Raw genomic sequence first — 23,003 nt, 5'->3', positions numbered from 1 at the left:
GCACTGGCCCTGCTTCTCACTGGATCCTACTGCTGAGGTGCAAACTAACCTGCAGCAGAAAACTAGTGTGTGGAGATTTCATGTGCAGGTGTGCGTGCACAGTGAGGGTGGCAGTTTGCTGCTACAACTAGTCACTCTGCTGTCCTGAGTGGCAGAGGCCCGTATGGTGGATCTAAATCCCAAGCCTTGATGTCAACGTGATGTGGATATCAGTATGGCACTTCAGGGGATTCATGTTTGAAGTCTCCTTTTTACAACCACAAGAAAGCTGTATGGACACCTCACCCACAGAGATGAGAAAACACAAGTGCAATTTCAACTATAGAGGACCTAGGGCATCCCAGCGTACTCTCAGTTTCCCCCTCCTTTTCTCTGCCTCACAGTCACGTATTTCTCCCTGCTTCCATATGGCCTTTGCCTTACCTTGCAGCACGGATGTGCTGTGGAATGAGCCTGACCTGCCTAGCAAAGAAGGCTTTTTTTGGCATGAACGACCCCTGTCACATGGCTTGAGAAGCTGGTGAGCGTTGTATGAAGGAGGCAGAGGGAGAAGAGGGTCAGGGCACAGGCCAGGCAGGTGATTGCTGCCCTGTCCTTGCTCCTGTTGTACAGCTCCTCTAGGAAACCATACTGGTCACTTAAACTAGACACTTCACAGGTGGTTCCCTCTGTTTCTAATTCTCTGGGTTTCTGACCTGAAAGCATAGGGTCAGGTTTGCAGATGTGCTGAGAGCTTGCAATAGCGATTAAAGTCAATGAGAGCTGGGCTTTGAATTCCCTGCTCAAATACAAAATCAGGCCCAAGGAGGAGGACCAGAATTTAGAAGTGGTGTTTGACCTTGTGTTTTGTACCATTTTACCCATACTGCAAAGACTGATGATCCCATCCTCTCATCTGACTGGTACATGGATAAGATCTAATCATCAGGTTTTTCAAGTGCTAGGAGGCTGCTATCATGAGTGCCTAGGAAAAAACTTGTAGGAAACTGATAAATTTGCTATCTGAGCAGCACATAAGTCACAGGAAAATGTGCTGAAAAATCAGAATGCAAATATTGAACAATTGTTGGAGCATGTCCAAAGAAGGGCAATGAAGCTGGTGAAGGGTCTAGAGAAAAAGTCTTATGAGGAGCGGCTGAGGGAGCTGGGGTTGTTCAGTCTGGAGAAGAGGAGGCTGAGGGGAGAGCTTATCACTCTCTACAACTACCTGAAAGGAGGTTGCAGTGAGGTGGGTGTTGGCCTCTTCTCCCAGGTCACTAGTGGTAGAACAAGAGGAAATGGCCTCAAGCTGCATCAGGAGAGGTTTAGATTGGATATTAGGAAAAATTTCTTTACTGAGAGAGTAGTCAGACATTGGCACAGGCTGCCCAGAGAGGTGGTGGAGTCACCATCCCTGGAGGTATTTAAAAGACGTGTATACGTGGCACTTCAGGGCATGGTTTAGGAGACATGGTGGTGTTGGGTTGACAGTTGGGCTTGATGATCCTAGAGGTCTTTTCCAACCTTAATGATTCTATGATTCTATAAAAGAGCACGGCTATTATCACAGAATCACAGAATTGTAGGGGTTGGAAGATCATCTTGTCCAACCCCCCTGCTTGAGCAGGCACACCTAGAGCAGGGGGCACAGGAACGCGTCCAGGCGTGTTTTGAATATCTCCAGGGAAGGAGACTCTACAACCTCTCTGGGCAGCTATTATGAGAAATAATAACTTGCAGATGCAGGCAGGAGTGTGTCTGGTGTCTGATGTCTGATAAGCACTATTGGGGTCAATCTGACATGACCTTCCTTCTGTTTTTCAGACTATTGGCGAGTCAGAAATGCCCACTGTTTTGAAGCAGTTATTGCCAATGATCAAGTCTTACAACAAGAGGACGAAAGATGATTATACCTGTGAGGACTTCCTTATCTTGCTGGTATACATGTATTCTGTGGTCGGAGAAATCAGAAGTGGAAAAGAGCTGGACGCAGCTGAAGAAGAGGTGAAAAAGGCCCTAGTCAAGGCCATTTGTGAAGAGGCAGAGCTGTCTCCTCTGTTGCGGAAAATAACAGGTAAGATTCTGCTTGTGTGGTAAGAAATTGGATGGCTGCGAACATGGGAACTGGGAGAAACATATAAAAGCAGATTGACTCATCTGTGGTGCTGAGGGTATGTGAGTAAGCACAAGGATTTCCTGTAGATTTGTTCCATCTCCCATGTTCATATATGCCAAATGCTGACAGGCTGTCCTTGAATAGTGCTGAGTCTGATGAAAGCTCTACAAGTTGTTCTTTTTGTTAAAGGTTGGCTAAGTTTGTGTGTTTTCAAAAGGTAATCTTTTCCACAATTTCTTTCATTGATCAGTGTAAAGTTGACCCTGGGAAGTCAAAATTAATCCTGGAAACATGTTCAGTGAACCACAGTTGCTTTGTGAATACAAGGAGCTGGCCTGTCTGGCATAAAAGAAGAAATGTGTCTAAAACCAACATTGAGCTTTTTGCTGAAACGACATGAACATTAGCCTTCAAAAATAGCACACTAAGCCTTTTTTTAGATGAGCATTCACAATGTAGAAAAGTCCTAACCTTTTGCTGCCAGTGTCATATTTTAGAAAAAAATAATTGTAAAATAAAGTCATTAAAACGAATGAACTATGGCTCAAGGGTGGCATATCTGAATGGCAGAAGGGGTCTTGCTTCCTGCTGTCACTTTTCTCAATATTTGCTAATAGAGAGCAGGTTGTTGACCAGGTCACCTTTGAGGTAGGGAGCATATGAACATAAATGAAAATGTTGTGAGGAGCTTACAGTTGAAGCTGTTTGCCAAGAATGGGCCTAAGTGGGGAGTCTCAAGGGCAGAGAAGTAATCCTGTTGTTGGTTACTCTGGTATTATTCCCTATGGATGCTTCTGCTTCAAAATACTGGTGTTGTCTGACAGGTCTGCTGTTCCTTTCAGTGTAAAATAGTTTAATGGTTAAAAGACTCTTAGTGTAGAAATGGACATGTTCAGTCATGTTTGCACTGTGCTGTCATTTTAATAATCCTGGCCATAGTGCCTGCACTGTTCCAGACTTCTTGTAGACTTCTCCTGATTTTGAATAGGCACTGTATATCTTGTCCACTGTATGGTGCTTCCTTCATAGCTTCACTGGTGTCTTCTGCCAGATATGGTGCAGTGATTTCTAAACCTCCATTTTCATATTTTGCCTTTTCTCCTATAATAGACAATGTTTTGGATCACAGTTTTATGAGTTGCCCTTCATTGTGGCTAACATAAGTATGGGAAGGTTTGAAGTCTCTAATGCTTCAGCTGAGTACCAAAGAGAAGCTGCATTCCTGTGTATATAGATGCTTCCCTTGTTGCTCTCTGTGCTCTCAGATTATGTGGTTGCAAGCACAGATGGAGGTCAAAATAGACACTGTGCTTGTCTTATGTTCCATAACTATCAGTAATTCTGTAGTTTTTACAAATGTACTTGCATGCTTGATTTATAGTGTGTATGTTTCCTGAGTAAAAGTGAATATCTGGGTGCTTGCTCTCAACTTCTGGGCAGATGAACAGGTGAATGGATGTTGCAGTACAAAGATACTTCAGTTTATGAAATAAAATTACTTCTGTCTTTTTACATAGTGGGTGGACTATTAGAAGCACGGTGGTTGTCTGAAGTACAGCGTTCATCTCCTTAGTCATAAGTATTCACTCTGTTATGTGGTACATCTGACTATGAAAAAGAGAAAGCCTTGACACCGTGCAGGCACTGTTCAGCAACAGCCAAAGCATTTGTATGTTATCAACACGAGTGTAGCCACAAATCTAAAACACAGCACTGTACAAGCTGCTGTGAAGAAAGTTAACTCCATCCCATCCAGACCCAGCACGGGTAGTTTTACACCAAGCACATCATTATTACATTTTGAAGGTAATTCCGTAACACAGAGCCAGAGTCCTTGCATCCTTCTATTTCTCTGTGTGTTTAGCACAACCATATTTGTGCTAAATGTGTGGTAGTATTTCCCCTTGCTTGCATACTTTTTTGGTTCATCAGCATTGTTTTCACATCATATTTAGAATGATAGTTCTTTTGACTTATTCAGGAAAGAGGAAAAAAAAAAAGAAAACTTACGGTCATGACCAAAAATAAGGTTTGTCTTGGGAGGAAAGTATAAAACAGAACTTCTAGGAATGCCCCTTAGGTAGTTTTCAAGCCTTCATTCATCCAACAGATTGCTTTCTAAGCATTTGTGGAATTTACTGAATTTGTAATTTGCTATATTTGAATTGGGAAGACTGAGAAAACATGAGCAGCCTTAGACCTACTCTTCCTTAACCTGTATTTTGCCAGGCCTGTGTTCTACATCCTGCTCCCCACTGAAGCTTGGGTTGCTTGCTTGCTGCTTGAGAGGCAAAGCACGTCCAAACAGTATGAGCACCCGCAAGCTTTCTTTCAAAGGCACAACCAGAGGTCTTCTTTGTAGCAGGGCTGAAAGTCGGGGAATAGGTGGCAGTGCTGGTTTCCCCTTTTGGTACAATAGCAGATATAATGCTGAGACATCTGCATGCAGCAGAACATGCTACAGACCGGGTATTCCTTTTAGCAGGTACAGGTTAGCCTGTTTTTATGAGGTCAGCCCAGCTCTGCAAGTTAACCTGCAGAGCTTCAGGTTTAAGTTTCAAACCCTGCTAGAAATGCATGATTGAACAGTTTTAGTTACAGCAACAGATAGCAAAATTCATAGCTGCCTTTAAAAAGGCATACGGAAGTCATACGATGTAGGCTGCAAAGCCAAGCGCTTCAAAGTTGAGAAATGCCTCAATGAGAAGCTCAGTTTCCCATGCAACCATCATTTGACTCCTGTGTGCATTGTAGCACAGTCTTCAATTTTGTGATTATATAGTGTATTTTCTATGAGCCATGGCTGCATTCAGTGTATGGACTGAACACCACAGAAACAGAAAAATATAGCTTCAGTTATTCTTACACATGATGAATAAGCACTAATAAAGTAAGTGAGACTCTCTATATGGTATTCAGCAAGTAACTTCCTCTGGGTCTCAGTTTGCAGTTCATTAAGTGGACTGGCACTCTCAGCTCTGTGTGACTCACTTTGGAACATGAAGAAGAAAAGCATTAAATTACATTTTCAGATATTAGTGATTACAATTCTCTTAACAGAGAGGACTTTGTGCTCTGCTTCCCGATACACCTGGTGCCTGATGTTTTGGTTTTAGTTTGGGCCCAACACCGTATTGAGGCTGCTTGGTTGATTTAAGCTGAAATTAAAAGCCATGTCTCAGCTGTGGCTCTGAACTGCTGCCTAAGCCTTTTGCTTTCCTCTTCTCTGCAAAGCACGGAGGGTGTGCAATCTTGACAATTATGCATTTTTGTGAGTTTTATTTGTTGTTCCCATGGAGTCACTTGAGAAATAAATTTCAAAACCCTTGTAAAACTTCAGAAAACTTGACTTTTGACGTCATCAGTCGAAGTAATAGCCGGGTTTATGCGAGGTATCTTCTATTCCTATTAAACTTGTTAAATGTAACCTTACTTATGCTCACCTGAGTCAATGCCTATAGGAAATCTCCAGTGATGTGACTACCTTGCAGAACTGGTGCAAACCTCCCCCAGAAGATGCAGCTCATCAGTGCACGGGGAGTATTTATGCTACGTCTGGTTTTTAGTGTTACCTAGTGAAACTGGATTAGTATTTGCAGTAGTAGAAAAGAAAGTGATTTTCAGAGATGTTAGTCTATCCATCCAGTTGGCCACACTGGATTTCCCTGATGCAGCCTAGATGATTACAGCCCTCTGCAGAATACGTTAAGATGCAGCACTTGCGTAAGCTTATATTGTGAAAGAAGTGTAAGCATTCACAGTTTCCTGGCTGTTGAGTGTTAGGCTCCTCAACCTTATTGTTGCCTGAACATATGTTTTCCAAAATATTTGTACAATAGCATTCTGTATTTATGTAACACCTTGTTTCATTGAACCACTAAAAATATTCTGGAACTGTTAATGAAAACAAAAATTAAATGCGTTAATCACCCAATGAGATTTAGGGACTATGATAAAATTCTTTTGCATGCATAATTATATAAAAGTATATTAGTGGTGTTGTGTTTGATGGAACTGTTAAATAATACGTGTTGTGGTAGACTATCTTAATGCCTTGGGTAATAAAACTGAATGTAACAGTTCTAAGATTTCTCCTGGGTGTAATTTACCGCAGACATATGTTCTTCATCACTGTTTCCAGCAGAATGTTACAAATTGGAGGGGAAACAGAATAGACCAAAACATAACGGAAAATTATGCTTTTCAACAGAACGCTGGGTTTGAGGGGCATTTGGGAGGGGATTTCTTTTTGGCAGCTGTTTAAAAAAAATAGTAAAATATCATATTTATTTTATCATCTTATCTGTTTGTCCAGTTTTGTAAATATCCACGTCGAGCTGTGTACGGCTACAAACATATGCAAAAGTAATGCTAATAGAGCTGCAAAGCAATTAAAAATCTATTTTTTCAGCTGTGCTGTTCTCTCTTTTTCATCTGCAAATCGCTGTGGGAGCTTTGTAGAGCAGATCTGCCTTTCATGGTGTGATCTGGAGGCCAGCCGGGCTGTGGGGCAGCCAGCTACCCTGGCCACGTGCAGTAACTCTCAGCTGGTAGCGTCGTAGGTATCAGTTGCACCCTCTCAAACATAGGTGCAGCAGGAACCCTCCTGCGCCAGGAACTGCTGTTTGTCAGCCTCTAAGAATTGAAATTTTGAATAATAAAGTGGATTTCTGGACTTTTTCCTTGCTTTTTCTAAATTCTGTGTGTTGAAGTGTAGGCATTGCCATATTGGGTTAGACACACGGTGTCTTGGCTGCTTCTGCTCTGATTGTTCTCAGCACAAGATTCTTTGGAGGAGATGTTACACATTAATGAGGTTACATATTAATGAAGGTATCAGTACCCTACTGCTAGCATGGCCTAAGTATCATGAATCCTAAAATCAACCCCAGTTTTGCAATAAACATTTTCATTCGTAGACAGGGACAGCCAGTTCCTTCAGAGGACAGCACATTCACTTTTATTTGGCTGTGGTCTTGGCTTCACTGCTGGTTTGCAGCAACGATTTCCCAAATCTGGTTATGTTATGGGGAGGTAGGTATGAAATTAGGTTCTTGGCTGAGGTTATTACGTAGGCACTCTAGATCTGATTGAGCGTCCTCCCGCCTTGTGTAGGAGAGGGCTTCCCCAGCTTCACAGTGGAGATGAGGCTCAGGTATATCTGCTAGTGTTTTCTCCCCTCCCACACCCCATTCATGCAGTTCAGGAAAATATTGTGAAACTACTGTTGTTTAAAACCATAAAAGCCAAGAGTAAATTCTGAGTGATTTTAAATTTTCCATGCTTTTATCAAGAGTGTTTTCTATAAAGTTAATGAAGTTTTCACTAGTTTGGTGAAAGGCTAGCCCTATCCCTCCCTTGTATAATAGCTTGTTTCCAAGTAATCCATGAGTTTCACAGCAGAACTGATAAAAAAAAAGTCATGACTTGAAGAAAACATTTGCATTTTTTAGATTTTATTTTGCTGTTTATTGAGAGTTTAATCCTCACTACAAAGAGACTTTTTTTCACACATTCCTAAAATTGAAATGCATTTTTAATGGCAACATGCAGACAAATTAGAGAAGGGTTAATCTGTTATTTCTATGTAGTGCAGGTATTTATGCTGAGACCTATAACTGCCTATATTTATCCAAACTAAAATAAAGCTGCAACCAAACTGTTTCATGCTACCATTTAGGGAAACAATAGAAAAATAAAAAATAAATATTGTCTCTTCTGAGTTTTCAAAGATTGCATAATTCAAGGAATTCAAAGTTCAGTTCTTTATTTTGAATATTTAGAGAAGTCTTTACAAGCTATGCTGTCTTCAGCGCCCTCTCAAGAGCTTCTGTTTTGCCATTCGTGCTTCAGGAGCTCTGCATTTGCATTGACCGCACAAAAAATAAGCAATGTGTTAGCAATGCTGGGTCCTGCTGGGGCAGTCCTGCAGGTCTGGGGTACAGGACTCCAGTTTAAGGATTGCTCCTTGATTCCAGGCGTGCGTGGGAGCCTGGCTGCCAGTAGGTTTAGAAGATAGGGATCAGCTCCCCACCAGAGTGAAGGTTATAAACTAAACTGTTTATGTTAAAAGTTCATAGAGTGGGTTATGGAGGGTGGGGGAATACCTCAACACACCAAATAGCTAAACATTTTGAATGTCCAGACAGGCTGCTCTCTGAAATACTGATTAGCTTCTTCTAGTCCCTGACGCTAAAGGGTCATTTTCATGCCTAATGTTAGCAGGACAGCTTTGCACTCTGGTTTGAATTGGGAGGAAGACATCTTCCCATCAGGTTAGGCTGTTGTGTGGGCATGATTAGAGGCTTTGCTGTTTGGGGAATCTGCTCAGTCCTGTAGCCTGCAAGTCATAACTGCTGCTTTGTAATGACGGCAAGTGCCGGAAACGCCGCTGCGTATGGCCTGTGTAGAGCTAAATCTGCTGTGACTTAGAGAGAAGCTGTAAATGCTGGTGTGGCATGGCTGTGCAAACTTCAGGGCTGCTGCCATCATCACGGACGCATTACAAGGAAAACTTTCTCATAGGATGGCTCCACTCAAATGATAAAAGAGGAAGCCATCTCAGATTATGGTGAAGTTTTTCTCTTTCTCCCATGCTCCCTGTGTCTCCCCAGTACCAAGGAGATGGTCCTTACCCTGCAGAGCCCCCCCAGCTGGCGTGCAGATAAGGCGCAGTCGGAATGAGTTTTCCCTTTTGCATTGGATGACAAAATGTAGTCTGTATTGATAGAGCTAAATTGCTTAATCCTGCACAGTCCAGACATTACTCCTGCAGCCAGAGGAAACACGGACCATTTGCTCCCCAGTTCTGAAATGGGAGTTTGATGCTCAGGAGATTCCTGTAGCACCCGGATGATTTTATAGACACCTAAAATGCCCCTCTCTCTGGCTGGCAGCGAGTATGTGTAAGATGACCTGCTGGTATCTGTCTTATTTTCTTGGTGCATTTTGGAAATGATCCAGTGGAAAGTATGTATATTTTTTGTATGTCTTAAAAAAATCAGGCATATCTTAAAAATCAGTATTAAGCTATGGTACTAGAGGTGAGAAAATCAGGCCACTTTGTATGTATGCAGGGATTTTTTATTTTTTTCATGATGTACATTAAAATGTGTGGTAGAAGACAATCCCAGTGGAAGCCGAGTGGTATTGGAGTTTTTTAAAATTTCTCTTAAACTTTTGTATGTTGTCTGGTTTATTTTGTCTTCAGCACCTGGTCTCAGTTGGCTCCAAACTGGATAGTAATTTTCATTGAAATGTTTATAACATGAAGTCTTTTTTTTTTTTCTTTTTTAACATGAGACATATGCCTGCAGCTCTGCAGGCCGCTGTCTCACTGCCAACTTAGCAGGACAGCCAACTGCAACAGGAAACTGATATGGTGCAATTTTCATTAATGATTTCTATTCTGTTTCAGCATGCAAATTCAATAGCATTTAGGAGATGCTCCTAACATCAAATATATCTTTGCTTTAAGCATAAAATAAAAACAGAAGCTGCTTTAGAATTAGGCAACTTTTAAAAAGTGACTTCTGTATGTGGCAAGGCTAAATCCTTCTTCTCTTCTTTCCATTCGAGTCACTTCCTTGCAAAACTTTAAAGTTTTGGCTTATTGTAAAATGATGAGTAAATTCTTGCTGTTTTGCAGAGCACACCCAGCCTGGCAAACCAAAAATGGTGAAGTATTAAATAACTGTCAAATTAAGAGAGGAAAAAAAAAAAGAAAAAAGGGCTTGTCAATAGTCACCACCCGTATGACAGAAATCTACTGAGGTTTGGGGGTTTTGTTTTTTCTTTTGCACGCAGTCACAAATGTTAAGGTGCTTGCTGTAGATTGCAAAATTTTCTAAGAGTTTCTAAGTATTCTAGTATAATTCTTGTCAATTTGGTATCTGTTTTAAATATTACTGTGTGCTGGATCTGATGGCACAAAGACAGACAGCATTGCCTCCACAGAGGCAAGGAGGAATAACTCTCAGCCTCAGATATTTTTAATTTTTTTCTTCAGCTCACTGGTGGTGGTAATTGTCTTGTACTTACCATGAAATTTTATCAGGGGTGAATTCTGTCCTTTGAATTTTGGGCAGTCAACCTATTTCAGTCTAGCAATCTCCAGGTATTTTAACGATGACACAATATGTTGAAATCCAGCATTTCAAGAAACAGTTGAGCCCAGTCATAAAATGGAGTCATAAGACTGTGCGTTATCACAATGTTAAACAGAAAAAAAAATCCCTTGAATAATTGATTATAACCCATCTTTTATTTTGCAAAATCTTTGCTGTGTTGGTCATCTTAACATCTCAACATCAGAAGCAGAAACATAAAAATCACACTGAAAAAAATTTCTAAACTTTAATAAAGAGCTCGGCAATTTGTGGCTTAAACATACATTGCTTGTCCGTGCAGCTCATTAGTCAGCACACCCTAATTTTCCCCTCTTCATCCCAAGCTTTGGAGACTCATGGATTTTGGCTCCAGAGGTTGTCTTGTTCAATCATTCATTATAGTCAAGATAATTTGCTTTCACGTATATTACATTTTGAGGGTCAGGTTCTGCTTCTGTATAAATCAGTGTGAAAACATACAGTGCTCTTGCTTGCAACAGTCCTGAGATCAAGCTTAATGACGGATCAAACTATCGTGATGTGGTCTGTGGATCAATTCTGATGTAAGGGGATAAGCAGGATTAAATATTTTCATTGATCTGTCAACCTTGCTAATACAACTTTTTCTTAATATAACCATTGAAATACTTTAGATTCGTTGTTAGTGCTACAACTGTTTTCACTAAGGTCTAAATTTTGTCACGTACTGCAGAAATTCAAAAGCACTACCTTATTTAAATGAATACTTTATCACAAATCTCCCGGTGTACTCCAGCCCTTACTATAAACCTAAGGGGCAGATCCCTCATGGCCTTGAATTTTAAATCAACATGGAGAAGGTGCTCTCATAGTCCCTTTCTCCCTATTTGTTCTTGTTTAGTTTAAAATTTTATAGTTGAGTAAATGTCACCTCTGGTGGTTAAAGTTCAGGTCAAGTTACATTTTGCTGTGACCCTCCTGCTCAATTTTGCAGACACTGGGACTGTGGTCTGTCAAGACAGGAAAGTTCACAGATCATAGCCTAAGGATTATTTTTTTTTCTCCTCTTTTTCCTGGATATCCTTTCATCAGGGAAGGAAAGTAGTGTTTGTAAAACTGGATTGAGGGAGTTATGTTAATTGAGAGTTTTGTGTAAACAACAGTGATGTTTGCACCCTACACAATTTTAGAAAGTATTATGCATTGCTGAGGCTAGTTTAGAACCAGATGTCTGATTCTTTTTTAATTTCCCACTTTATTCATTAAAATAAACATTATTGTGGAAATACTTGCCTGATGAGAGGTGGCAACAGCCAGTCATAGTCGATTAGACATTTATTTGATGAAAACCAATACAAATATGTATTCAACTTGCATGAATTTGTGTTAATGTCAGGAATGTGTGGGTATAATGTGTGAATGTTACTGGTTTATTCAAATCTCCTCTTCAGGCTTTTGTTTCTGGTGCTGTCTGTGCGTATTCTTTTTACAAATCTGTGTACATCGTGTGTATTGACGTGCCCCGAGACGTTAAAGAAAATGGAGGGAGAGATAGGTAGACCTAGAGTTCTGAAACAGTCTCTGGGGAATGCTTCTAGCCTTAGAGGAGTGCTGCTGCCTGTTCACTAAGCAGAGCTACACAGATTACAACTTCTTTCCCAGGCTGTTACTGAATATCACCACATATGCCCAGGAGGCTCCCTGGAGATATGCCCTGATCCTGGAGGGAATTCTGACTTTTTTCCTTATGCTCTCTTAAAATGTTGAGCAATTGGAGAATATATAGACATGTCAGTGGCTTGTGTTAGCTTAAAGGAGATTTATTAGAATGGAGGCCATAAATGAGAAACACCTAATAAAATAAAAATTTGGGAAGAGCCTTGCTTCCAGTAACCTTGCCTAATAGCAGATGAGAATTAGGAGTCAGAGAATCTAATTCTTCAGCTTCATCATCATCTTTTCTTTTCTGTCCCTTTCTGCCATATTCTCCATACTCTGCTCCCATTCGTGCAAATCCTGTGCACTAAGTGAGGAAGAAATGGCAAAAGAAATAATCGCGGCTAACCAATTGCATCCATATCTTAATGTTGTTCATGCTGGGGAACCGTAATTCTGGCATTTGTTAACTTTTGAGTGCTTGCCTTCACAAACTCACTGTTGTTCCTTTGATGCTTTCAACATAATTTCCCAAATAAGCAAACAAAACACTTAAAAGCTGAAACAACATTTTGACTGTGGAGAATGATACTCATTTTGCTGGCAAGTTCAAATAATTTGGCTGCACATCATAGCTGTCTGCTGCCTGCACTGGTGAAGTGATCAGTGCAATAGCAGGTTGTCTTCCAAATGGACCAAATGTTTACCAGTGGGTAAACATGCCACCTAGGCTTTGCAGGTATTTGACATCAAGAGTACTGAGGTTTATGAATAACTGATTCAGTTTGAGATTTTCTGCCCATATTCCTTTAACTACTTCTGTCTTTTCATGCCACACCGCTTTTCCCCCACCATCCATGTTGTATGCCTTCCTGTTCATCTGTATTTACTTCTGCCCCCATTTGCAGTCTGCTGCCCCAGTTCTTCCCTCTGCCTTTCCATCACTTACATGGATCCAGTCTGCCCTTAGCTCCTTGCTACGATTCCTCTTTTTTTGTCCACCCCCTTCTAAAGGCTTTCTTTGGTCTCCCCAGGCTCCTACCTGAGGGCTCTCGCACCTCTGCTGCATTCATGTATGTAAAGTATCTTCCTACCCTTCGTTATTCCTAATTTCAGGTCAAGCATTTATGGTGGGGAGACTTCAGTGACCAGTTGTATTCCCAAGTGGAAATGCCATGTTCTTACTCTCCCACTCATAGATCTCCTCTGTTCCCCAGAAGAAGCTACTGTAAGACAGTTCCAGCCACAACTGGATATCAAATTCATTTTTAAAAAGGAAAAAAAAAAACAACAAAAATAAAATTAAACAAAGGCATTACACTTATTTTTTGTATAGCTCCCTAAAACCCCTCTGTTCCTACATTACTCCCCCAAAACACGTACTTGTACTGATCTGGGATGGAAGTGGAGTATGCTGGGTTTGTTCCCACCACCCTACTTTAACCCAAGTTTAAAATAGGAACCTGGTCTGTCTGTCTGTATTTTTATGGCCAACAGAAAGAGGTTTTTCAAGGGCATGATTCATCTTGTTTAGTTGGAAGCCTTGAACCAGCCTTATGAAGTACTTGTCCCTCCATTCCCAAGGGAGAGGTGTGGGAACCATTCTTCACCAAGTTGGTTAGGTACCTACGGAGCAAGCATACCTGCCTGGCTTGTGACGTGCCTGCAAGGAGCTGCGGCGGGTGGTGATGGTCAGTGCCCAAGCTGCTCCTGGGGGCTTCGTCAGTAATGGTCAGGTTGCAAAGGCTGGATGTTGCTTTATGCCTGTTTGTAGTTATTTATGTGTGCCTTTCTCTTTGCTTCACCTTCTGCAAACCCCTTCTTTCTTCAGAAATTGTCTTATATTCAAAGTTTATCTCCTTTCACCGATGCTATCCTTTTCTAAAGGTCTGGACATTTTACTTCGAGTTGATGGCCCCTAAGTTACATTCATGGTGGTTTCTTATAGTTCTTGTGTCTTAGACAGCATTTCTCTGTACAGAAAGGACATATTTGTCTGGCATATATTTTGAGAAACATGTATAACTTTACTCACAGCTGGTTTTATGAGACAAGAAATAACAACCTTTGTTATTTTTCCATGCCCATTTACAATCTGCTTCTCTAGCGACACAGTGTTTCTGGCAGACCGATAGGAACTAGGAGTGCATCATGCCTTTTATTTTGCAGTAAGTGGGAGTTTCTGCACTTTACAATGCACATGTCCCTTCCTTAACTAACTCCCTCAATGGCCCTGGGTTTGAGGTGCTGTCTTGTGTGTTGCCTGTGCAGATAACTTGTTCCAGTCTCTTACTTGTAGTGGTAGACAGAGCAGTTTGGTTTGCTTTTCCTTGTAGCAGCTGTGATTGTTGGATTTAATATGTATTTAATTTGAGTATATTCACTAGTATCTCTTTCCTGGTTTCGAGGAGATAAACTGGGATGAGTCATAGAGCACTTATTCCCAGAGATAGCTTCAGCAATTGAAAAGGGACCATGAATACTTCAAGCAAAAATACTAGATATTAGGCATAGATGGTATGAAGGTCACTGGCTTTTGTTATTTTTCCCCCCTCCCTAAGTAGATGAAGTTCTTTTCAAACAGGCTGCAGAAATACCAATTAGTGTGCTTCATTCTGAAATGTAATCACATTTAAAATGTAAAAAATCCCTTTCGGCTACAGTATAATCAGGGCCCCTAATTATGAAAGGCATATGTTCCCCTCCATCTTTCTTCCCTCCACCCATGTAGATAATTGTCCTTCTCGAATGATTTCTTCTTTGTAAAAATCTTTGTGACGTTCTACTCCTGGTTTGCTCAAAGCAATGCTGTTATCTGGTGCATTAGGTTTGCGTTGTTGGATTCTTGCAGGATAATACACAATATAGTTACACTGATTACTTGCTATTTCGTGTGTCATCTGTGTTTTGGAATATCTCAAAGCTCGTCAGTCTTCCACTGGGGATTACATCATTTTGGGGGTCTCAACCATTCTGAAACAAAAGCATACTTTAGTGGTAAAATATGTATACCCAGACAGCTGGCGGTCTTTCAAGGCTCCAAACTTGACACAGAGTTAATCTCAGAGAAATGTGTTTTCTTCTATTCATAGTAACTAAACAATTATTTCCATGCTTTTTTTTTTTCCCTTTTGTTTTTTCTTTATTAATGTAGGGTTTTCTTTACAGATGCTAATTACTGACATAAAATACATTTCTTTATTTTTTTCCAGCCACTGCAGGATTTATTCTGGGGTGGTGATTTCAGTTTCTGCATCGTCTTTGAATGTTTTGGCAATGTTCAATTCAAATTAATAACTGTTTCTTTAGTGGTAAGCTTGATCTTGTTTGAAACGTGCAAGAGTCTCTGTTATTAGTTTGCTTTTTTTTTCAGGGGCAGACCTTTATGGGAGAAAGTTACCTGCACCTGCTCAGCTACCTTGTCCCATGCTGAATTATAAAAACAGATGGGTAACGCAGGCTGTACCACCCCATCACACAGCATTATTAATGTTGTAGAGACTTCATAAGGGTTGAATTGCAACACAACTTGTTGCACTAGGATGAATTTCATCCCAATATCCAACATATAAAAGAATAAAAACAAATGGCTTCAGAGTTGCTTTTAGAAGATGATAGAAAAACCAGCAATAGGAAATCGGACCAAGAATTTGCCGTGAGTGTAGTTAATCTAGATTTTCATGCTATTCCTACTGCTTTGTTAGGTTTAAAAGATATATGCTGCATTTAACTTGTTCTGAGGAAAACCTGCCAACCAGACTGCCAACTCCCAGCTTTTATTTAGGCAGCCCACTTCCAGGCTCATGGCCTGGTGAGTCCTGTTTCGGTACCAGCTTCTGCAGTCAGGCTCACCCATAGATGGACAGAGCCCGTGCTGGGAGCTGCTGTGTTCAAACACACTGCGTGAATCTCTCTCACAGACCCACAAGGTAAGGATGTTGCTGAATTGAAAACACCTGCAGAATAATCTCAGCTTCAACAGAGCGTCCATTTTATTTTCCTAAAATATTATTTCATCAAATATTTTTATCATATCTCCCTAATGTTAAAAATTTGCCTTTCCATTTGAAAGAGGATTTAGGCAGAGTTTGAGTGACTAACAAGGACTAATAATAACAAATATAAAATGTAAAGGAACTCATAATATTAATTTACTTTAATTTGGCATATAGTACCAATAAATAAATGATTATTATTGGGGATATATGTGTGGATCTGTTTCTATACTTGATTCACCAGAAAACTTGTGTGAGTTAATACCTTTCAGAAGGTAAAGTTTCCTCTTGATTTTTTGATAGCTTTTTTCTTTAATTTGCAAAGTTTTCCTGTTAAAAGAGTTATGGGAGTGAGGAATTTATGCTTTTGTTTCACATAAGATGAAGACATCACTGGTGTGACAGATGAGTTCTTTCTATATGTAAAAAAGCATTTAAATAAGTAGAAAATGCATATGAAAAAGTTTGGGGATTTTTTAAGCCTGGAGCTTTCCAAAATCATCCCTTAAATTTTTTTCTATCTTCTTTTAATTTACCATAGATTAATGAAATCTATGTTCCTCTTAATTTTAGTGGAATTTAATTTCAGTTACTTTTTTTGTTCTTGCATGTAAGAACTTTCCAATATAAAAAGATTAGGTGGCCTTCATTCATTCTTTTCAAGGCACACCGCTGCCAAAAGAGCACTTCGTAATTAAGTACATTACATTTGTAATTCCGCAATTAAGTGGAATTGTGCAAGCTCTCATGGCTGTTGTTTAAATCTACAGCAAATCTGATTTCCCATTGGTTTGCATGCAAGTCATGCAGTCACATATCTAAGTATTCAGGTCGTGCAAATTAGAAGTTTATTGAAGGGTCGGTATAGTTATCAGTGGCAGCTGTTCATAGGATTGTTAACACTGAGCTGAAAATTTATCTTTTGATTTGAGTGGTTCTCACTCCTAAAACCATTATAAGGTCTCAAGAGCATTACTATTTTTAACTAAATAGTGGTTGTCTTTCGGTTTACTTAGGCATCAGACCAAAGATCATTGAAGTCAATATGAATTCTTCCACTTAACATCAGCATGCTCTGGGTCATGCCCTTAGAAAACCGTTGTGTTTGCTATCCAAACCAGAAGAGACTGCAGAATGAAAACTGGTGTGGTACAAACCAAAAAGGGTTCAACAATAGCCTGAAGTACTAATTCTACCTCTGGTAAAGCCAGTGGAAGATAAAGATCCCACAAGAAAAGTTGGACTGTTTGTTGCATTAAAGTTACCTTTCGGCTAACCTAATGGTGGTAAAAATGTCTCGGCATGACCGCCTTGCCCACACACTGATATTAGTGATGAGAGGTGGGGGTGGGCGATAAAAAGCTGTATAAGACTTTGGAGTGTGAGTGTATATCATTAAGCAAACACTGGCTCATCTGTGAAGCAAAAAACGGGGTTTGATCTGTGTTCTGAAGGTCTTTCAATCATAATAGGACAGTTATATTCATACTGCAGAAGTTTTGAAAGACTTTGAAAGTGGTGAGGATGATAGTAACTATTAAGAAGCCCTATATAAGGAACACTGAAAATATTGTTGGAATAGGAAGTTCAGTAGTCTAAAGATTAGGAATTCAGATTTTGTACTATATGAAATTTTCATAATAAGGAGAAATAAGGAAATATATGATATTATGCAACATTACTCCATTAGTGTTCGGAGGAAAAAAGCAAACCAAAAGACTATATTTAACCCTTTCACATCATTACATTTTATAACTGAGTAATCCAGTGGAATTTTAAAAATGTAAGTAAAAGAAAGGGAAGGGAAATACATATTCCAGACAACTGACGAATTCAGGATAGAAAATGTGCAATAGAAAAAAATAAGTACTTGATTTTTAAGGCAAGCATCTTCAGCCTTCTCTCTGGAAAGGCTTAGAAAAGCAGAAATTTCTGCATTAAATGAGGCTAATTTTTGATAAGTCTGTTCAGGCCCTTACTGAACATCACAGAAGGAGTATTCCTAGAGGTGACAAAAATTGATAGAAAATTTCAGTCTGAACTGAGAGATGACACAAATAGTAAAATGGAAGATCCTTCACTGGTGGGTCTGAAAGTGCAAAACCTTTACTTGCTTTTGTTTGGCAGAAGTATTAAGCTCATGGGATACCTTAATTATAGTAAACCTTTTTGTCTGTGTGATGCTGAATTTTAGCTTTGCAACAAGAAAAAGCATGAGCTACTCAAATGTGATAATGGTATTAATCTTAAAATTTAATTTTGTTTAGTTTAATTTTTAAAATATAAGCTTTCTTTCAATTATCAAAAGGGAACTGAAGGAAACGGATATCATTATGCTAAATTGTTGTCTGCTTTCTAGTTTTGTTCCATGCTAAATTAATCCCTTGACAAACAGGATAGAAAGTATTTGTACTTCAGACATTTTATGATTAATCAGCCTCTGTGTTTGTGTCTGGGTTAGTAAAAACAGAGCTACTGTTGAAGGGTGGAAATAATCATGCTGGCTTATGCCTGCAGTCAATACTTCTGCCTGTGTTGGGTACATTTTTTCCAATGTGTGTCAAATACCTTATAGAAGGTGTAGCAGTGACTGAGGAAACAGCTGCTAAAGGGCTGTTTAGGCAAAGCCTTTCACTTACGCTTTATACAGTTCAGCAGCAGTGATGCCTTGGTACTATTAGTGGTTAGTTTTTCAAGTTTGGTGCCTGAGATTCGTTTTTGATGGTGGCAAAGACCCAAAAGGTGTTTGTTACTGCTGGCCCAGGGATGGGCACCAGTGAGGCTGGTATTCTTCAGCCCTGAGAATCAGGTCCGTGTGATTTTTTTAATTGGCTTTGCGGTCCAGATGTTGGAGCGCTTTCATTGAAGAGCTTTTGAACACAATCCACCAGCTACTTTGTAAAGATTACCATTGAAGGCCCTTCGGTACAATTTTCAGTCACCATGGGCAAAGTGCTCCCTTGTGGTCTCAGCTTTGGTAGAAATTGTTTCTCTGATATTTTGCAGATGTGCTCAGAGGTGATCTCAGGTTTCTGGCTGCTTATCGTCAAGCCACGAGGCCCTCAGGGGGGGTGGGCACCGTGCATTACCAAGGACATCTGAAGTTCAGACTTATCAAAAGAAGAAGCTGAGCCATGGGATCCACGAATTCCCCCGTGTGTCTGGGTTGGGTGGAGAGAGGGGCCAATGCTTGGTGATCAAAGTGGAGAGATGCATACCGTGAATACTGGCTTTATTTCTCAACCCTCTTTATCAAAGAGGAAGGTACTTATTAGCACAGAAGTGAGAAGGGAGTGTTGCTGGTCTGAGGGTCATTGTTATCTGGATTTTTGCACGGGAATAGAGGGAAAGAAGAAAATGTTCCTCCAAACACGGCCTTATCCACTACTCATTTCATAATTTCCTTCACATAATCAATTTGCATTCTTTACAAGTGGTGTCTCGCTTCTGTTTTTTCTCTACCGGGGGAAACGGAAGCAAATGGCTTATGTTTTTGTATGACTTTGGCATCTTCCACACTTCATAAGACACAGAAGATTTTCTTCTAAAGATGGTCTTGACCACAAATGTTTACATGGTTTAGAATGGGAGAGGCAGATTTTTTTGGCTGGTGCCTGAAATTGTGCATGCAGCTTTATAGTGTGTGTTCTCACTTACGTGCACGAGTGATGATTTGTTCAGATAAAGTTGCTCAGTTTGCCCAGGCAAATGCTACAGCATGAGCAAGTGCCAATGTGTGTGAAGGTCAGCATACAAAAACAAAGCAAAATGTCATTGTGAAATAACGATGATGATTTATTCATTATTATAACTGTTAATGTAATAATGTAAAATGCTTGCTCAGTTTTCTTGAATACCTGCAAAAAAGTGTTTCCGTATGTAGGACAATTCAGCAGAAAAGAGGTTCTTTCTGTCCATTAGTCTAAGGACAAGTAATGAAAAATTTAACAGTTCCTGGTCACTATAGATCAGCAGAGACTTATAGTGGTTTACAGCATTGATTTACAGGTTGTTGTTGGTTTTAGCTTGGATTAATTCCAAGCTGGTCTGATCTGGTTTACAGTGCAGCTTGTCTATCAGCTGTGCCAGCGTGGCCAAGGGAGCAGGTTTGCAGCATGGGAGGGTGCTGGAAGGGGTGAGGACTCCTGCTGTCACGCCGGCTGCTGGGCAGCCTGGTCAACCATTTGTTTCATGAACTTTAATTCCACATGATTAGCGCTTTTTCAGCCAAATTCACAGATTCCATACCTTTCACCAGGGCATCCTCCTGCTTTTTCTGTTCAATCTTTCCCCTGGTTGTTGAACTGTTGGTGAAATAAAATACCAGACAACCCTCCTGGAGATAGGAGAAGTTATGTCAGTCCTCCTCCAAGAGTCCCTTAGCGCATAGCTGGTGCCGTCGTGGTCCTGCAGCTTTTGTCTCCTTGTAATAACAGAACTGCATCCTAACAATGCAAGCAACTATGTTGTTGGATGAGTGCTAAATCCCACTTCCCTTTTCCCTCCCCATCCCCACAGCACTCACCGGCATTTGTCTCTAAGGGCACTGGTTATATCTTTATACACTCCCCTTTATTCATTTTAATCTAATCTACCTCCCTTACATCATTCTCCTCTCTTCCTGCCGGGAAGTCATGCCGAGGGGAGCTCCCTTGGTCCCCTGAGAGTTGTCTCAGGGAGATATCTTGTGCTGTTGAAGGCCCCGTTTTACGCTTTGTGGAATGCAGATGGTCTAGACACAAGTTGCGTTTTGTCTTTCAACATAAAGCACTGCATTTTTAACACATACCTCCAATAAATACACCAAGAGAACCAGTGGGCAATGGTACTTTAAGGCAGGTATTCCAGCTGTCTTGGAGTTTTATACGGCATCAGGATGGCATATTTTATATGTCCATCTAAGAACATGGCTTCCAGGATATGGGGTTGCTAAAAGCAAAACCACACTACTGTTGGTGTGCTAGCTTAAGTCCTTGCTCTATTTTTTCATACTTTATTCTTTGTAAGTAGCTGTCAGTTATGCAGCTCCACAAGGGACTACTGCTTCAGCACAATAGTCAGACTTATTTTGTTAATCAGAAAGTTCTGTCATATCTAGCCACGTTTATTTAAGCAACTACATAGCTTAGCCTCCATTTGCAATTTTTTCAATAGATTGTGTTTTGTCCACAAATCATACCAATCTCTGTCTGGATGAAATGTGAAATTAAATTTTAAAACTGCAAACAGTATATTTTTTTAACCAATTATATAAAGCTTCCTTAAATGTGCTGAAGACTTTTTAAAAAACTGAATTCAAAGACATTTTGATAAATTTAGATGCAAGTTTTTTCCAGTTAATAAGCGAACTGACAGATCATAATGTCATAAAAGCTTCAATTGCCTAGACCTCATCCATTGCTATCTAGTTTTTATCCGTAAATTGGAAATTGGCCCTCTGTATCTAGCAACCGAAGATTTTCTCGGCTTTGAGTGAACTAGCCTTTGAATTGAGCTAGATGAACAAAGTGACCTAAAGAAAATGTTCTCCCTGCACCTGCAGAAGAAGCTGCAGCTGCCAAAAGATGAATACTTCAAAAAGCTTGGATCCCTAGGATTTAGCCAGTGATTTCTGCCAGTTCAGTACTTTGAAGTTCTTCAGAAGTTCAGCACCAAATGCACAGTAACAGGGGTTATTATGCAAGTATAGCCTGTTAAAAAAAGCCTAATGTAATCTTTATTTGGAATCTTAATGAGCAAAAAAATCCAACTTAAATAAAGCTGTTTGTCAGTGCAGGCAGTTTTTAATACCTGCTGTTTATTTACAGTCTTGTCTCTGAAATCAGCACAGGCTTTCCATATGACTCCCTTTATGCAGGTGATGGAGGTCAGCTGCCAGCAGAGAGAGGTATTAGTTTAAAAGAAAAAAGATAAACCAGAGAGAGAAGCATAATTTCACTAAGTCACTAGGGATGAAGGGTTTTCATCCAAGGTTTCTGGAAGAATTTCAGGAGGGAGCAGCTGAGTTACGGTCATATGTAACTCACCAAAAACAATTACATCACCAAAGAAACAGATGTGGCCGATAGCATACCTAACTTAGGGAAGTGGGTGTAATTATGAACCTTACTCTCCTACTGTCACTAACATTGAAGTGCTGAAGATAGAAGCATAAAGGCAGGGGGAGGAGACAGCTATTGAGCCCTTTAAGCATGGTCAGGAAACATCTGGGCTGCAGGGGAGGGCAGTGCCCAGGGCCAGGGTGAAGCACTGACCCATGCACGAACTCACCCTGGTTTTTAACACCACTGTAGATAAATTCCTGCTCCTTCTGATGGAAGGAGAGTAACCATCAGAGGCCTGGATCATCAGCAACGAGCTGGTGGGCGTTCTTACATTGTGAGGGGAGGAGGAGGGAGCTATTCAATACATAGTCCTCTTCATTTTATTCTGGTTGAAGATGCAAAAAGGTTCTGATAATCTCCAGAAAAATCAAAGATCATGATAGTTTCCAGAAAATTTTTCCACAGTTAAAAAACAGGTTACAGAACTTCACTGTGGACAAATGCAAGGTGGGAAGCATGTAACTGTCTCTTTGTCCTGTATCCAGGGAAAATGATATCTGGCTAGGTTTTTGCAAGAGATTAGCTGTGTGTTAAGCCTGGACAGTAGTTGTCAGATAAAAGAATTTAACATTAGCATCTTTCTGAGGGTGTTATTTTGCATAAATTGGCATTAAAATTTGCAAATGAAATCTTCCTCCATATTATGTTCAGCTCTTGTCAGCTTTTGTAGGGAAATGATGCAATGGGAAGTGAATAGCTAGAGGATCATGTAAGGAACCAGGGTTACCTGTAAAAGTTTGGAAGAAGCATGGGAAAAAACAAAGAAGTCTAAACCATGAGTTTTTGTATGAAGAAGTTTGTTTAGAGTTCTCTGTAGTGTGGGGACACTGAAATTTAAATGACAGGTGTCAATGGAGACATCATTTCAGCTGTAGCTTTTGTGTTCATTTTCTAATGTGAACACATGTGAATGTGAGACAGATGCACACAATCCCATGAGTGCACTTACACACTTGCACATACCTCCATGAAGGTACGTGCCCTGGAAAGTCCACCCATGGCTGGAAGATGATTCTGCAAAGACAAGATCTGAAGCTAAATTCCTTTCTTGTGCTCTGCTAGACTT

The 23,003-nt window shown here is 40.2% G+C and overlaps 1 protein-coding gene across 3 annotated transcripts in view; it reads left to right on the top strand.

Annotated features, from left to right (window-relative positions):
• SCFD2 (sec1 family domain containing 2) overlaps positions 1–23,003 on the top strand; it is a 206,202-nt gene that overhangs the window by 89,281 nt on the left and 93,918 nt on the right. For all 3 annotated transcript variants that reach the window (XM_064449434.1, XM_064449433.1, XM_064449432.1), the window contains exon 5: positions 1,804–2,053. In XM_064449434.1, coding sequence (XP_064305504.1) covers positions 1,804–2,053 — 250 coding nt within the window. The remainder of the gene's footprint in view (positions 1–1,803; positions 2,054–23,003) is intronic.

The sequence above is a fragment of the Phalacrocorax carbo genome, chromosome 4 (genome assembly GCF_963921805.1).
Source record: "Phalacrocorax carbo chromosome 4, bPhaCar2.1, whole genome shotgun sequence".
Lineage (NCBI taxonomy): Eukaryota > Metazoa > Chordata > Aves > Suliformes > Phalacrocoracidae > Phalacrocorax > Phalacrocorax carbo.
This window is presented reverse-complemented; position numbering and strand designations above follow the sequence as displayed.